The following is a 17316-nucleotide window of genomic DNA, read 5'->3' as shown; positions in this document are numbered from 1 at the left end:
ATTTAGATTCGGGAAAATCCGCTGTGACCGGAAGACGGCAATCTGAGTGCTTAGATACGGAAGTAGCTTCCTACATCAACAACATTGTCTGCTGTATCTTTTAAATTTTTTTATTTTTTTTGGAAAATTGAAATATTTCAACAATAAAAATGCCAGAATCAGCTGCTGAAAGGACGCACCCGTCGACAACTATTGGTCCGATTTCTCCGTCTAATTATGAGGACATGGAAATGCCAACTGAGTTGTTTAAAGGTCGTGATATAAAAAGATCAGGTATGTTGGCTTAGACTTAGACTTGGTTAACATGCTGAACGAACCGTCAAAGCACATTTTAAAACGTATGATCAGTACGAAGACGTTTTTATGCTTGATATCACTTTAATTTCAATAAAAATTAAGCTGGTTTTGTGTAAGGAAAAGAAGAATCAATATGTAGACGAAATTGCATTGAAAAAATGAGAGAACTTCGCGCCACTCAGGAAAGACCCGTGATTACACATCATATGTTAGATACAAGAATATACATATGCAATATTAAATGCATTCATAGATATATGATTCATAAGTATTCAATTGATTCATACTTGAACTAACCGGGAGTCGTAAATACTCACTATTTTCACTAATTCAATGTGTAATCTTTTTTATTCTACTTATGCTTTGAAAGACATATCTATTAGTAAATGTTTCAAATTATACTTTTAAAATATAAGCTAGAATTAATGTGAAAGGAATTAATCAAACGCAAAGGTTAAAAAAAATAGAGCCTAAAATATGGATTACTTTGCTTGTTCTGAGATGTTTGTGACTTAGCAGAATATCTGAAGGAAAAATAACCAAAATTTCCCAAAATTGTTCAGCTGCCATAAAGAAAGTTTAATACTTATAATATTTCGGCTACTTTTAATTTTTTATTTGGCTCCTTTTGCGTGATACAGATAATAATTCTAAAGCTACAGCAAAACTTTCAAAGATTGCTGTATCCCGACTACATATTTAAATCAATAAAATTATTGAAAACAAGCTGTTTTTCTGGTCTAATATAGATTTTTTTTAAAAATTTCCTATGGATAAATATCACTTTATCTCCAAAGTGAATACGTCAGTATTTTTACTATTAGTCATTGGAGTGATGCCAAAAAAATAATAATGTTGCGCTTCATTTTTTAAAAAAACATTATTTTTACAAATTGTCAATTGTCATTTCTCTTTTCTGTAAAATAAAATCTTTCAGATACACCAGAAACCCTTCTCACAGACTTTTCAAATAGGCCTGACATAACAATGCTCTGTGACCAATGTGGTGTTTACATCGATGTCAGAAACTTACCATATCACCGCTCTTTTCATGAAGCCTTGACTACAATGAAGTATCAATTACCTCACAGACCTACTGATGTAGTCTCTTTGTTACACAGAAGAAATCTGATATTGCATAGACTTAAAGTTGAAGCAACGCCTGAGAAACCCCTAAATATACGCGAAATAAATAAAGTTGATGAAGCATATGAGCTTTTAAAAAGTGATCTCGAGGATGTTTACGAAGAGATCAAACAAATTGAAGAAAAAGTCAATGTGGATGTGAAAGGCGTGGCGTTAAATTGCAGTCCAGCTTGTGCTCATGCAGTTGGCATGTGTGTTAGTGATAATGGACGATATAAAAGCTACATGGAAGATACAAAAGTTTACCAGGACTATTTTGGTGAAGACAGAAATAAATGTTATCTTGCGATTTTCGACGGATACCATGGAATCTCATCTGCGGAGAGGTGTGCCTATGAAATGCATCACCTTCTGTTGAATGAAATGGCCAAGTTTGATTCAAAAACAAAATCTACAACTGCGAGGAACTTTGCTGAATCTGCTTCTGCGAGAATGGACTATGAGCTTTTGAGGCCTGAAACAAGGGATAGTTTCCGAACAAATATTCATCAGGACAGCACAGAACTTGTTCAGGTAAGATGCTTTGAATGTGACCCTAGCAGTCTATTATTTTGTCTCGTTAGAGCATAATAAATGTCATTGATAATTGAACTCTGATCCCAGTGATGTGCCGTTTACATACATTACCCTGCTCGACGAAGATGTGAATGAATAACTGGCTGTTGGCAGTGGAATTGGCCATGTGCTATAACGATATTCATATTTATTTCATATATTAATGTATGTAATAAAATTCTGTAAAGATGTTTATGATGCAGTGTCAGGCATAGAAGAAAGGAAGAAAAAATAAAGAAAAGAAAAAATTATTTGAGAATATCTTAAGAGAAGAGTGAAGATAGCCTAGAGATATCTGCCTGAAACCTAGAACAGTAAATCATTAAGACTGATATAAAACTCAATGATATCAATAAATTTTACAATGATTGCCAGGATTATTATTCATGGCACAAACCCTTGTCAACACAGCCAACAAATTATACAAGACAAGAAAAAAAAAAAAAAAGAAAAGAAAAAGAAAAAATAATTGCATAGTTTATTTGCTTACACAACTCTTTAATTTTGATTTTGTAAAAATATATTTACTATTTGATGAGCTGATTGTGCTTGCGATTTGTATTTCATTCTTACCCCCTGCTTCCTTTTGGAGCAGAACTCAGTCAACCAAGTATAAATGAAAAGGCTATAAAGAGACTCAATGAGGAATGTATAATAATAAACCATGAATCACATCAAAACAAACCTAGTTTGAGCTACTTACGGCATTTAGTACCAAGGACCGTTTAATAAGATTTGATGGGTTTGTTTTGTTTGTTTTTTTTGTTTGTTTTGGGGTTTTTTTTTTTCGGGGGGGGGGGGGGAGGTTTGGGTAAAAGCACCTTACTTCAACTCATTCTCCTGACCGAGGTGTTCGTAAAAGAGACATGAGAGATGACTTTGCAGTAAGGGCCCTCTGTCCAGTTCTGTGCTAATCTTTCCTTATTAGTGTTGGGCTGTCCATCCCTGTCCATTCCTTTACATTATCCATCCAACACTTTTTTTGCCATCCTCTCCTTCTGCCTCCCTCCAAGGTCCCTTACATAATGGTTTTTGTCGATGTCTCATGGTGAAAAACATGACCAAACCAAGACAGTTTTCTCCTTTTGACTACAGACAGGAGGCATCCTTGCGGTCCTATTATAGAGACAACTCTTCTGTAAACCTCTTCATTTGACGTATGGTCTGTACAGATGATGTCCCAAATTCGCCTATAGCATTTGTTTTCAAAGACCACCCGTATCTTATTAAAAGAATAACTATTACTTACATCCATTTCATGCGACAGAAACTGAAATGAACTTGGTCTTTGTAAGTCCTATGGCTTAGAAGCATTGTTTTGACATTATGATTAAAAAGTATTTGTAAATAAAAATGCAAATCTTTAAAAAAAAAAAAAAAAAAAAAAAAAAAAAAAAAAACAACATTGCTTGATCATTTCAATTCTTTAGTCATTGATTTATAATATAGATATCAAGCAAGGAACTTTATTAAGTTGTTTGTTGTTGTTTTTTAAATTAATTTAGGCATTATGTATAATGTATGACTATTTTATATATGTTCAGGGAATCTTGGACATGTGTTATGAAAAATATGATTCGATGATGAAAGACATAAAGGAAGAAAATAATGAAGAGAGCAAAAAAGTTCGGAGGAGATCAAAAAATCCTATTTGTGACAAAATGCAAAAGGTGAGACTTGTTTAGCAACCAACAATTTACTTGAAATGTTTTTTTCTTTAATAATTAGTTTTCTTACGACGAGTCTATACTTTGTTTTAAAGTGAGAAAAAGCTGACAAATTTTGTTTTGTTTGTTTGTTTGTTTTTTTTATTTTGTTTTTATTTTTGTCATGTGTCTGCTAATAGTGATAATTGTAATGATGACGGTAGTGTGGTTGTGGCGGTGTGATTATGACGATGATAATACGACGACTACTATTGCTATCAATGCTACTATTAACTACTACTACTACTACTACTACTACTACTACTACTACTACTACTACTACTACTACTACTACTACTACTACTACTACTAATACTACTACTACTACTACTACTACTACTACTACTACTACTACTACTACTACTGCTGCTGCTGCTGCTACTACCACTACTACTACAACGTACTACTACTACCCCCACCACCGCCGCCACAAAAGATTATTTGTTTTAGAATATTTTCATTTCCATTTACAATGACCAAAATTATATTTTCACAACCCAGGCTTTCAAGAAAACCTATTACCTAATGGACATTCTCTTGTCATATGGGAAAGATGAGACATCTAAAGTTAGATGGAGTGGGACATCTGCTCTAAATATGATCATCCAAAACACAAAAATATCAGACAACCAAAAAAAAGACAACAAACTTGCTGCACTCGAGGAAGAGGGGCATTCGCAATCTGGCTCAGAGGGACCAAAGAATTCAGCTAGAGGCAAAGAGCCAGACCCACCTGAAGAATTAGGTTTGATCCATGTGGCAAATGCAGGTACGGATATTTATTCTAATTTGAGAGGTGTTTAGCATGATGAGATCCTGATAGCTCAGTTGGTAGAGTACTTGTTTCATAGAGAAAGAGATCACCATTAAAAAAAGGGTGGAGTTGAGGTTTTTGTAATGACTTTGCAGTCTGCCCAGCAGTGATTCTGTCGCTGGGTCTGTAAGATTTGGTTTAAAGTATATTATGACAAACGTCCTGTCTTAAGGATAGCAAAATGTTCCACTATCCATTTAACGCCAAAGAAACTGTGATAAACTTTGACCCAATTGACCTTATTACTCTGAGGGACTCCTTTTTTTTATTTTAAACAGCTTAATCCTATGGTCAACTTGATATGATGATATGATATGATATAAGTCCAGATTTATGTAGGCTTTTACAGCCTTTTATCTGCTCTTGTGCATTCGTGAACGTATATAATTCAAGTCTCTCAAAACTGGGCATGCCACATAGTGGAAGGAGGTGTCTGAATTTAACTTTACAAACAGTATTTTTCTGTTTCACAATGAGCATCAAGACGGCAACTTTGTATAAAATTTCAACTTAAAACAAATGACAAGATTTTTCTGCAGTGCTGAGTTGATTTGTTCGTATATTATTTTTTTTTAATTATTTTTCTTTTTAATGTAAAAGTGGAAATAACCTGCGGTAGACATGAGGTCAGAAAATTGGTTTTCTACATGGTATTGAGCTAGTTGCAGAACTTTCTACAGCAACTTATACTTATACTGTATGGAATGGCAATTCAGCTGCTTATGGCCTGCAAGGAGAATACATAAAGCATTGTAAAGTAGATTGAACACAATGAAATTGTGGAAATGCGCTATATGAGTTTGCATATTCATTCATATCTTACTTAAGGCTTTATAAACATGACTTAGTTTATTTCAACTCTTTATTTTTCTCATTATTATCATTCTATAACTACATACTTAACTAATTTCATCAAGAAAGCAGATATTGCTATCATGCACTAAGATAATGCTTATGAAGAGGCAAAGACTGACACTGCTTGTTGTGACCAGGGTGGCACAACACAAACAGAAATAGCAGATGCTCACCAAGCAGTTATACTCTGGTATTATAGTAATAGCTAGGAAGCTCAAATAAGGAACAGCAACACAATGTTTTCTACAGCATACTCAGGACTGAAGTAACTAAACTAAAACTGCCCATACTCATCACATCAAGTTCCTATAGAGAGATACAAGGGACATAATAAACACATTCAAATGTATACAGTAAAACATGGATTGTCTCTCTTACATTCATGACACAGCTTTGCCAGAGGATAAGGTAATTTCTTTATTCAAAGAAGTGTTTTCTCCTGATTTTCAGGTAGCTCCAGGGCTATTCTCGTCCGAGACAACAAAGTTTACCGCCTCAGTAAGGACCATACTCCAAAAGATCCAAAGGAACAAAACAGAGTTTTAAACGCAGGTGAAATAGATAATAATGACAGAATGACTTTGTATTCAGTACAGTGCCACCTCTGGATAACATTATCGCCCGGGACCAGAAAATTGTCTTTTTCCAGGGAAGTTGTTATTCCGGGGTTTTCAAGATGGCAGAAAAAAGGGGGCGTGGTGAGACCCGTAAATATAATGATGTGATGCGCAGACTAGTGCCTGTTATAAGGCATGTCCAAACCATGTTAGAATGTGCATTCTATTTTGTTGTCTAAGTGGTTACCAGTTACACTCTCACTCTCCACTATCCAGAGGTTGCACTGTACATTTTGTTATGATTTGAAACTAAATTTGATCTAATGCTATTTTGGAATATGTGATCAATTGTTTCTAAACTGTATTATGTGGAAGTGAATCTGATTCTTACCATTTCAGTTTATGCTTAACTTATAGAATTTGAGTTCAAATTAATGCCTTCATCGAGGAAAAACGAGTTTTTGTTCTAAAACTTGAAACAACTTTAATGTCCTAATACTCATCATTTTAACCTTCTAGTCAGTTTTATTTATCTAATACTCTCATTCTGACATATTACTGGATTATAATGAAGTGGGTCACATATTTTGTTTTCATGTAAGGGTTATTGTTTTGTTTTTTGTTCTTTGTTTGTTTTGATTTTTGTTGGATCAAAAACAAAACAAAAATAGCCTTTCTTCTGTTTTGCTTTCCTTTTTTTTCATGAAATATTTTATATCGAAGTTTCTTGCAAATGAATCTTATCTCTGAACTAAATTTGCCAATCCCACTGAAATAGGATTTTATTTCTTGGATATTTTCTGAATTGTCATATGTTCATAAACTATCTGCTATATCCTACCAGGAGGGAATCTAAGTAACAGCGAGAAAGACTGTCGTGTGAATGGCGTCTTGTCAGTGACTCGGGGACTAGGTAACCACGGAGACAAAAAGTTGAAGGATTGCATCATTGTCGACCCCCATGCCACCTCTGTGCCCATAGATCAGTATGCCCAGTTTGTAGTTCTTGCCTCTAAGGGAGTGTGGGAAGTCTTTTCTGACGATGAAGTCGCTGCATTAATGATCAAGGTTAGTTACATTCATTCATTTTTCTTGTTTTTGTTTTTGTTTTTTGGGATTTGTTTCTTTAGAGGAGGGGGCATTTTTTTTTTACTGTTGTCTGCCAAGTACTCACTTTACACCTAGATATATTGAGAATATGTGAGTAAAGTCCCCTTGACAAATATCACACTCAGTTTTGCAACAGCACAGCTGGACTCCAACTACAGATGAGAAGCTAAGGTCATTCCACAAGACCACAAAGCCACACGTTTTCATGGGTTGTTTCTTAGAGAAGATAATACCATAAAACTTATTTGCTCACTCCTAGAGTTAAAGACCACTGGTATCTTGCAGGTTTACCCAGGAAGACAGGGTGGTGGAACGTATTTTCAAGTTATATATCTATAATATCATCATCATCACTTTCTTTTTCACTCTGGGTCAGGGTATAGGCCACAGACAAACAGTTTCCATCCTTCTCTATCCTGAGCTAACTTTTTAATCTCATTCCAGGTCTTACCACTTCTCTGTATATCAGCTTCTTTAATTCTTCTCCATGTTCCTCGTGGCCTTCCCCTTGATCTTCTGCCCTGAGGGTTCCAGTCCAATACTTTCTTTGTTATAGTGGAGTCATTCTTTCTAAGCATGTGTCCAATCCATATCTATAATATGACAGTGGATATTGCATCACAGTGCTGTTTGTCCATAGCCTTCATTAATTTAAACCCTGATACTGACCAGAAAAACATCATAATACACATAGCAACAATTACCAAAAGAAAGTGAAAATTGTGTTTTACAATTAACAACTCATTTTTTCCACTTAGTTTTGGTGATCATCGCCATGTATTGTGGTGTGGAAGCTTCTTGTGTGGCTATGTAGTCTTATGGTATGACACTCGCTTTCGGATCGGAAGATCCTGGGTTCGAGCCTTGCTCAGCGCATAGTTGAGTCCTTGGAAAAGGCGCTTTACTCACATTCTCTCATTGTACACAGGTGTAAATTGAGTACCTGGCCGTTAACAGTGTTGTCTCTGTCCGAAAAAAATTATAATATCGCCTTACAGACGTCATGTCATGTCTTGTCCTAAATGTTGAATGTTGCTGTTGGACAGGGAGCCCTTGTAAAGCGCTTTGAGCATGTTTAATGGATATTGCTCTATATAAAAGCTCCAAAAAAACTTCTTCAAGTTGTGAATTAACAAAACCATGGATAGATGCTGCCATGTCTGGCACAGCCCTGAATCTTTTTATCGCTTATCATCATCTTAAAGTAGTCCTTCAGAGCCATAAGACCCTTTGAGACAATGTTTTTGTAGCAATAAAAGGAGAGTAGTGATTGGTTGCTACCCCTTGGATCGGACTCTGATCTATAGCAAAGTACTTTCTGCCAGATCTAAAAGACCCAGTTACCCAATTATTGCTGGGTCGAAAGGAGATAAGAAAAACCAGTGACTGTATCTGGGATAAATACAATCAAGTACATTTATATATTAGGTGAGTGCTCAACCACTGAGCTATCAGGACCCATCATCATCATCATTATCATCATCATCATTATCATCATCATCATTATCATCATCATCATCATCATTATCATCATCATCATCATCACCATCATAATTTATTGACCTTCTTTGACTTAACCCCCTTGGCTCATTGTGGAACATAGGGCCTCCATGAGCGTCCACCATCTGCTTCTGACTATGGCTTTTCCCCTGGTGGTCTTCCAGGTGAGGCCTGCCATCTACATTTTGTTCAGACAGTGATCAGCCCCCAACCTTTCAAGTCCCTTTGGTGTTAAAAAATATATATGTAAAAAATTGAGCTTTTATATAGCGCAATATCCACTAAACATGCTCAAAGCGCTCTACAAGGGGTCCCTGGCCAACAGCAACATTTAACATGTAAGACGAGACAAGATGCCTGTTAGGCGATATTACATTTTTTTTCGGACAGAGTCAACACTTTAATGGCCAGGTACTCATTTTACACCTGAGTACAGTGAGAGAATGTGAGTAAAGAGCCTTTTTCAAGGACTAAACTATGCACTGAGTGAGGCTCGAACCCAGGACCTTCTGATCCAAAAGTGAGTGTCATACCACAAGACCACATAGCCTCACATTTTGTCCAGACAGTGAGCAGCCCCCAACCTTTCGTGTGCCTTTGGGGTTCCAATCAAGGGACTGGCAGCTGATGGTGCCCTCTGTTCTTCTCAAGGTGTGACCAATGACCCATCTCATCTTTATAGTAACAAAGATTATTTTCCATTCTTCCCATCCAACTTTGATTTCATCCGCATATAGAACAAAATTTGGTGATAGATCGTTTGCTTGTTTCGGCCCCAAGATTTGGAATGAACTACCACGTGGTCTGAGGGAGTGCAAGTCTTTACCTACCTTTAAAAAGAATCTCAAGACACATTTTTACTGTATTTGTTTTTATTGACTCTATGAATCCTTGATTTGGCTATGAATTATTATTATTATTTTATTTTTTTCACTTAAAATTGATATTTATATTGTAAAGTGCCCAGAGCTTGTGTTTTACGCGAGAATGAGCGCTATATAAATGTGTATTATTATTATTATTATTATTATTATTATTATTATTATTATTATTATTATTATTATTATTATTATTATTATTATTATTATTATATAGATGCTGCCATCACAGCAAATTCCTCCCCCTATCCAAGTCAATGACTCAGTGAGAGAACTCTTTGAGGAAGACAAGGGACTGGGTGATGATGAGAATCGTTTGATGCCAGAGAAACAGACTCCACGGGAAGGAAGAGTTTCGTTCTCAGATATGGGTCAGGAGAGCAAGTCTTCATTACCGTCCAGAGGTAATTAATTAATAAGAAAGGGAAATAGGTAGCTATGTTGTGTTTGTGTGTGTGAGTGTGTATGTATGTGTGTGTGTGGGTGAGTGAGTGCGTATATGCGATTCCAGATTATTCTGCTTTCATTTTGTTTTGTTGTTGCTACTGTTGTTATGATATTGATTTAGTGGGAAATTAATTTTTATTTATTTGTTTATTTGATTTTTTTTTCATTAAAGATAATTATTACTGCATTTATTTAGCAGCCCTATGATGGTAGAAAAGTTTGCAACATGTCTAGTCAAAATTTGCCATCATATTTCCCCAATTCGGTGTGTAGAGAACCTTCCTGCCATCATTCTGGATGTAACTGATTTTTGTATTGGCTGAAGAGGGCTTTTGATTTTGAGCCTGGAACATTCTGTGTTTAGCATTTTGTTCTTTTTTTAAGCTGTCGTTATGATGATTTTACACAGTGTGTAACATTCATTCATAGCATTTCCACAGTATTACCATGCTTAAAGCTCTTCAAGTGTGATCGATTGATTGTTTTATTTTCATGTTCTTGGTATTTACAATAACTGTATTTTTTACTTGTTTCTATTTTATTTTTTGAAGATGGCCAAGAAAACTCCCAAAACAGCTTCAAAAGCAAAGATGAAGATAAGGTACCACAGTTAGTATTTTTTAAATTGTGCTTTTTCCAATTTAATACTTTCAACATCATGTTTTGTTGTTTTTTTTATTCCTTCGGCATAACATCGAATTCCTATTGCTCACTTTGTGACGATTTGTTGTGGTTTTTGCATGGTTATTTTGTCTCATATCAAAATAAACCCGGTAAAAGAATACCAATGTGTAAGATTAATAGAAGGTATTTTTTGTTATCCACAAAAAAACGACACAAAAACAAACAAAACAATTTCCAACCAATTTACACATTGTACACTAATGATGATCAATGACTGCCTACTGGATGAAACACTGCACATATAGTCAAAGGAACCGGATTTATATCCAACTGTTAGCATCATATTTTTTTCAGAGAGCAATAAACTATGTCACTGTTGATCACTTTACAGACCTGAACTCCAGCAGATGTCTAAATTATCTCAGTATTTTGCCATATTGATCACTTACAGCCGTACACTGCAGCTGATGTCTCACTTATCTTAGTCTTTTCTCATATTGATCACTTACAGCCGTACACTGCAACTGATGTCTCACTTATCTTAGTCTTTTCCCATATTGATCACTTACTGCCCTGCACAGCAGTTGATGTCTCACTTATCTTAGTCTTTTCCCATATTAATCACTTACTGCCCTGCACAGCAGTTGATGTCTCACTTATCTTAGTCTTTTCCCATATCGATCACTTACTGCCCTGCACAGCAGTTGATGTCTCACTTATCTTAGTCTTTTCCCATATTGATCACTTACTGCCCTGCACAGCAGTTGATGTCTCACTTATCTTAGTCTTTTTCCATATTGATTACTTACTGCCCTGCACAGCAGTTGATGTCTCAACTATCTCATTCTTTTCCCTTGTCAAGTACTTACAGTCCTGCCTTGCAGCTATTGTCTGTTTTATCTCAGTCTTCTCTCAAGATGAAAAACTTGTCCATGAATACGAATGAAAGGAATTTTATTTTATTTTATTTCTATTTATTACATCAATTAGATTTTCAATGTATACATAAAAATGGGGATGACTAGATGTTATATGTTTTCACATGGATCATATTGGAGAGTTCCTCCGTGACCTCTTGTTGCTATGCCTGTCAAGCCATTGACATGGATGCCTTTTTTACTTTTATCTTATAGTATGAGCCTTCAGTTTTTCAATCAACATACAATGCTTACACTTATGAAAATTACATCAGTTATCATATAGTTTACTAAAACTAGTTGAATAAACATATAAGTTGTTTGTTTTTTTGACTCGAAAATTTAAGATAAAGTATATTTTGGCCCTGAAATCAACCACTGATCATGAAACGAAGACCCATAGCCACCTTAAGTGCTTGACTATCACCCGGAGTAAAGAGCCCAAGATCCTGAGCATCACTCACCATTTTAACACAGATAATTGAAAAATACAACATGCCAGGTTTTGTGATGAAATTCGTTTATCGGTGTGTCAAAATATTGTGAGAAATACTTACTAAATGACCTATTTGTGTGTTTGACATGTACTTAGGCGGTATCTATATGCTTATATGTATGTATATATTTCAACTTTTATTTATTTTTTCTCTTAATTTCATTCGATTTTTTGTATTTTGATTTTTTTTTTAAAGACATCATTTTAAAAGAGACATTGTTTATACAAATGTAAAATGCAATTATTCTTCCATTTTCCAGTCCTCAGAGAAAGAAGTAAATAGATTAGTTGTTGAAAGAGAAGCCCAAAATGTTGCCACTTTAGCAGATTTGCGTACAGAAGTTGGTAAGTTTTATGCAGCATCCCCTAAATTCTATTTTCTTTTGCACTGAATTGATAACACACTATGGGTTGCAATTCAACATACATACTTAAATTAGTCAAAGCTGTTGATCTGCAAAAGAAAAATATTTAGAAGTCCTCACCAAAATACCGATGGCACTATGTCAAAAGGGCTCATATGAATTACAAACCAAACTTTTTCTTTTTCTCCCTCTAATGGTGATGGTAACATTTTATAATGGTTTCCCATTTTGATCCTTTTATCGAGTGACCTTACATGAATATTAAGGGTTTTTTTTTCCATTTTTAAAACTTTAAGAAGCACTCTATAGCGTTTAGAAACAATTGTGAAAGAAGGAGGCTTTTGAGAAAATAGCCTTTGCTATTTTATTGTGGATCATATAAAATTTATCTGAAGAAATAAAATATATTCTTAAAATCAACAACCAATCAAATCCAAACCCTTCATAACCTTCCATTCCAATACAGGAAGTCACGTCAGTGAGGGAGGTCTAGATGATGTCAGCCTGAAGACAGGCACTCACCTCGGTATGGAAGAAGACTTTGTAACACACCCAGAACATTCCAACATCAAAGAGAGAGAACCTCAAACTCCAGAGGAGAAGAGCCGATACTTAGCCAAATCAATGGCCGAAACACTTGTCCAAGCAGCTCTCATGGCAAAAGCCAAAGATAACATTACAGTCATGGTGGTTTTACTTCCTGCCTGCAATTTTTAAAAGAACATAAGGGATCATTCTCTATATTCAGTGAGATTTGTTGACATATGTGACCTTCCATCCAAATAAGGTATTAAGTTGTGGCAAAGGAAAGCTGTAAATAATGAATTTAAAATAAGAAAGGCTCAGAATTACAATTGAGTTTTCTTGCAGTCATTGAAAATCCATTATTCTCAATATTAGCATATTGATTTAACCCTTAGAAATCATAATTTTAACTGAAAATTCAATAATAATAATGATAAAGTTTAATTGTATAGCACCCAATCCCGTTGATAAAATAGCTCGAGGTGCACAAAATTGTAAACCATCATTTTAAACAATTATGTACAAACGCACACATTTATTTATTACTAGACACACACGCACACCAAAACTCACATATACATAGAGAGATGAAAAATAGCAGGTTACATGATTTATTGAATAAAAATCATATCCGAACATTTAAACAATAATTGCAGATGAAGGGAGATTATATGTCATGAGAATTCTGATGTAACACATGTATATCTTACAAAATCCAATGTTAAGAGTTATCGCACATACTAGTATCTTAGCCAAAATAATTGTAGAGTAAAAAAAAAATAATAACAACAGTTTGTATATTGAGTAGGATATTTTATTGAACCTAGTGAACATAAGATGGGATTTGAATTTCTTTTTAAAATATGACTGGGAATCCACAACCTCACTCCTATTACAAAATGATAAAGAATTCCAGATAGCAGATCAGCATCGGTCTTAGATCCTTTTTTTAGGAACACAATTTTCAGCCTTTGGCCTCCCTGACGTAATACCAAATTGAGGTGCTGGGTCACATGTCATCCATTTTCTGTGATATATGTTTATATGTAAAGGTGATGCACAGTGATGCATTCTGTTAAATTGTAAAGATACCAATGATTGAGCTTTAAAATCGAGCTTTTATATAGCGCAATATTCACTAAACATGCTCAAAGCGCTTTACAAAGGGTCCCTAACCAACAGCAACACGTAACATGTAGAACAAGGCATGACGCCTGTTAGGCAATATTACAATTTTTTTCCTACAGAGGCAACGCTGTTTACGACCAGGTACTCATTTTACACCTGAGTATGGTGAGAGAATGTGAGTAAAGAGCCCTTTCTATGGACTCAAATATGAACAGAACGAGGCTTGAGCCCAGGACCTTCCGATCTGAAAGCGAGTGTCATACCACAAGACCACAGCGGCACAATGATCATTGTATTTATTCCCAAACACCTCACGGAACTGTGTTAAGGATATTACTTTTTTCTGATTTATGCTAACAACATTGATAAACATTTGTCACCAGCTATTAAACTAAGATTATTTTCAGATTATAGTTTCTTGTATAGACAAATACACACTGAAAATAATTAGGCAACAAACTTTTACAGAAAGACCTTGATATTTTGCAACAGTGGGAAAAGAAACAGAAAATAGAATTTCATCGAGATAATTACCAGATAATTAATTTGAGAATTACAAATAAAATTAAACCTATACAATCTAATTGTATCATTCATGACAAAATTCTCAAAGAAACTGGACATGCAAAATTCTTAGGAGGTATTGTTGATAGCAAACTTCAACAAACTGAACAAAATAAATATTCATGGAAGAAGCTAAATTCCGTCATTTAAGTTCTCGAACTAAACACATGACGCTGCCCAAAATCAATTAAGAGGAAATAATATGATTTGTGGATTATCCATATTACTTCTTTGAATACATTGATGATGGCGGTGGGGCAATACATTGATGACGGCATCTCTGCCTTACAAAAGGGTTTTGTTTTGTTTGGTTTATTTTTTTTTTTTATTTGAATTGATCCAGCAGCACCATGTAAATCTAGGAGTGATACGTATGCCAGGGAATTTATGGATTGTCTGTGCAAACAAATTTCAAGTGTCGTCATCATTTTATATCCTTTAATCAACACTGTCATTGTTTTATTCATCATTCTTAACATTATCATTATATTCTTTCATTTGTTCCTTGTGCCAAAAAAAAAAAAACAACTTAAATATTTTAGAATCTCTGGATTATAACTATAAACAGTATTGATGTTATAATTGTTAAATTATTATGTGTTTCACTGTCCCGTTGCCAAAAGATTTGATAAATTATTTTGATTTCAGCATTTTTAATGTTTTTATTATACCATTGTTATGTTTTTTTATGGTTCTTATTGCCAAAACCACACGATTTTTATCCATCTCGATTTCTTTTAATCCGTCATATGACACCGATCATGTCAATACAATATTGTTTGTGGTTGACCTTTCCCCTGCAAAAAAAAAGTCGTGCACCAAAAAAAATTTTTAAATTATGGCCAAAGGTGAACTGTAAGGTTTATATGGTGCGCAGTAACAAAAACCTATATGTACCTTAAAAGAAAAAAATATTTTGCTGAAAATTTGCAGACCCATTCACTTCCATGTCACGAATTCCAATATTTTGTTGAATTGTGCTTTGTCCTATTTTTCCCATTCTTTTACCAAACCAATTAGGATTTTAAAAGTTTGGCATAGTTGGTTTCACTTTTGTTTCAATTTTGCTCATCTAAATTTCTATTAATTGACTTGAGATACATTACTATCACATGATGCACATTTAAAAAAAAATTGTGCTACGCTGTATTGACTTGACTTAGATGCCTTTCGCATCTCGACCGAAAGATCGGGTCGCCTTGGCTGTTTCCAGTATTTCCTGTGTGAGGTGTCTCCAATATTGCCTTCCTCTGCTAGGGTTCTCAGATTTTCAAGGTCCCCTGCCGTTATGAGACTAATGCTTTGTCCAAGTGTTGTGAGGTTTTTGTTTAGGATCACAGGGAGTGTTGTGACCGGTCTTCCTCTGAAAAGGTTCCTGTATTTTTGGAAGTATCCCGACATGGCTTGGTTAGCTGGTATGTTTTTGTATACGCTGTATGAGTTAATTAAATTCTTTCATGACTCATGACCAGGAGGAATGCATTTTCATCAACTGCCCCTCCCCTTCCCCAAATAGAATATTGTTATTCTGATTATTTTTACTCTAAGCTTAATTCTCTTCATCTGGTACCTACATCTCGACATGATGCTAGATTGAAGAGGTTGGTTTGACATGTACCTATTGGCAGGTCTGATACCCCACAAATTGTTATGGGCTCATTGCTATAATGGAAATACTCTCAAACCAGCACAAAATATTGTCTATTACAACAATGTTAAAACAAGCCCTGATTGCGTTCAGGTGTCAGACCTGCAAATATTAGTTTTTTAGATTACATTTTTAATCAAATGATCTTGATAAAATACTCATATCACTTTATTGATCGCAAGAATTGATGGTGGAAATGTGATCAGAGGCGTGTTCCTTAGGTGTAATAAATAAGACAAAAAGCTAACTCAGGTGGCATTGTGAGTTGCGCAAACGTTCCTTAGTCAGTTTTAAGGCTCTAAAGTGCATATGACAAAACTTCAATCAGTTTTAGATGTAAGCAACAGTCTTGATATTTCTATCTGTTCTCGTCTTTGAACTGTTTTAATATTAATGTTTATCAGGTAATGATAAGTAAGGATTGTTTTATAAGCCACCCTGTACGTTATTATGATAAATCTGTGATATGGGATACATAAATATGCTTTATCATCTGAATTTCTTTTTATTGTCAAATTTTATGAAATGATAAGGTTAAAATTTTATGTTTTATATCATTTTCATTTCATTCATTCTGAACACTTGCCTTCATATTACTTTTGTTCAGTCTAGTATCTATCTTGCCTTTGCGCCAGAGATTGTATCATATAAGTATAAGGTGTTGTCGCTATATGTAATGTAGATACTTATTATTGTTGATGTTGTTGCATGAATTGAATGTACTGAAATAAGTGTTTAGATTGGCGAAACCAGACATAATATGCATAGTATATTTATGTTTTGTTTAGTTAATAGATATTTTAGTTTTTGAAAGTCTTGTATTTAGCCAGACAAGATTAATCTTGGTGATATAATTGCTGTAAAATGTTAGTTTGTAAGTAACAGAATGTACTCAAGTCAGTTTTGTAAATAATTATATAAAGAGTGTGTCCAAATATTTGACATATATTGTATACACATTTTATTATTGAATGAAATAATTATTAAAAGTTGACTGTTGTTTGTTTGTTTGTTTTTAAGGCTTTAACAGCAGTTGCATCACATTTAGGTCATTTCAGCAGTCACAATTAAAAGCACACGAGAAAAAGTAAGACAAAGGGGAATGGTTCAAATGGGTAACAGATGAAGATTCCAAGACCAAGAGCACAGTATCAGTATAATTAGATTATTACCTAAAAGTCTCA

General features: G+C 34.6%; 1 protein-coding gene across 1 annotated transcript; it reads left to right on the top strand.

Moving 5' to 3' along the window:
* Positions 1-44: 44 nt before the first annotated feature.
* Positions 45-17124, top strand: LOC144958492 (protein phosphatase 2C-like domain-containing protein 1). Its single transcript, XM_078890480.1, has 10 exons — positions 45-273; positions 1235-1956; positions 3543-3668; positions 4206-4473; positions 5824-5925; positions 6775-6998; positions 9636-9822; positions 10417-10466; positions 12163-12247; positions 12734-17124. Exons 1-10 carry the CDS (start codon positions 150-152, stop codon positions 12982-12984), a joined length of 2139 nt encoding a protein of 712 aa, XP_078746606.1. The 5' UTR covers positions 45-149; the 3' UTR covers positions 12985-17124.
* Positions 17125-17316: the final 192 nt, after the last annotated feature.

Source organism: Berghia stephanieae, chromosome 13, assembly GCF_034508935.2.
Source record: "Berghia stephanieae isolate SIO BIC M18660-M18661 chromosome 13, UCSD_Bste_1.3, whole genome shotgun sequence".
NCBI classification, from domain to species: Eukaryota; Metazoa; Mollusca; class Gastropoda; order Nudibranchia; family Aeolidiidae; genus Berghia; species Berghia stephanieae.
This window is presented reverse-complemented; position numbering and strand designations above follow the sequence as displayed.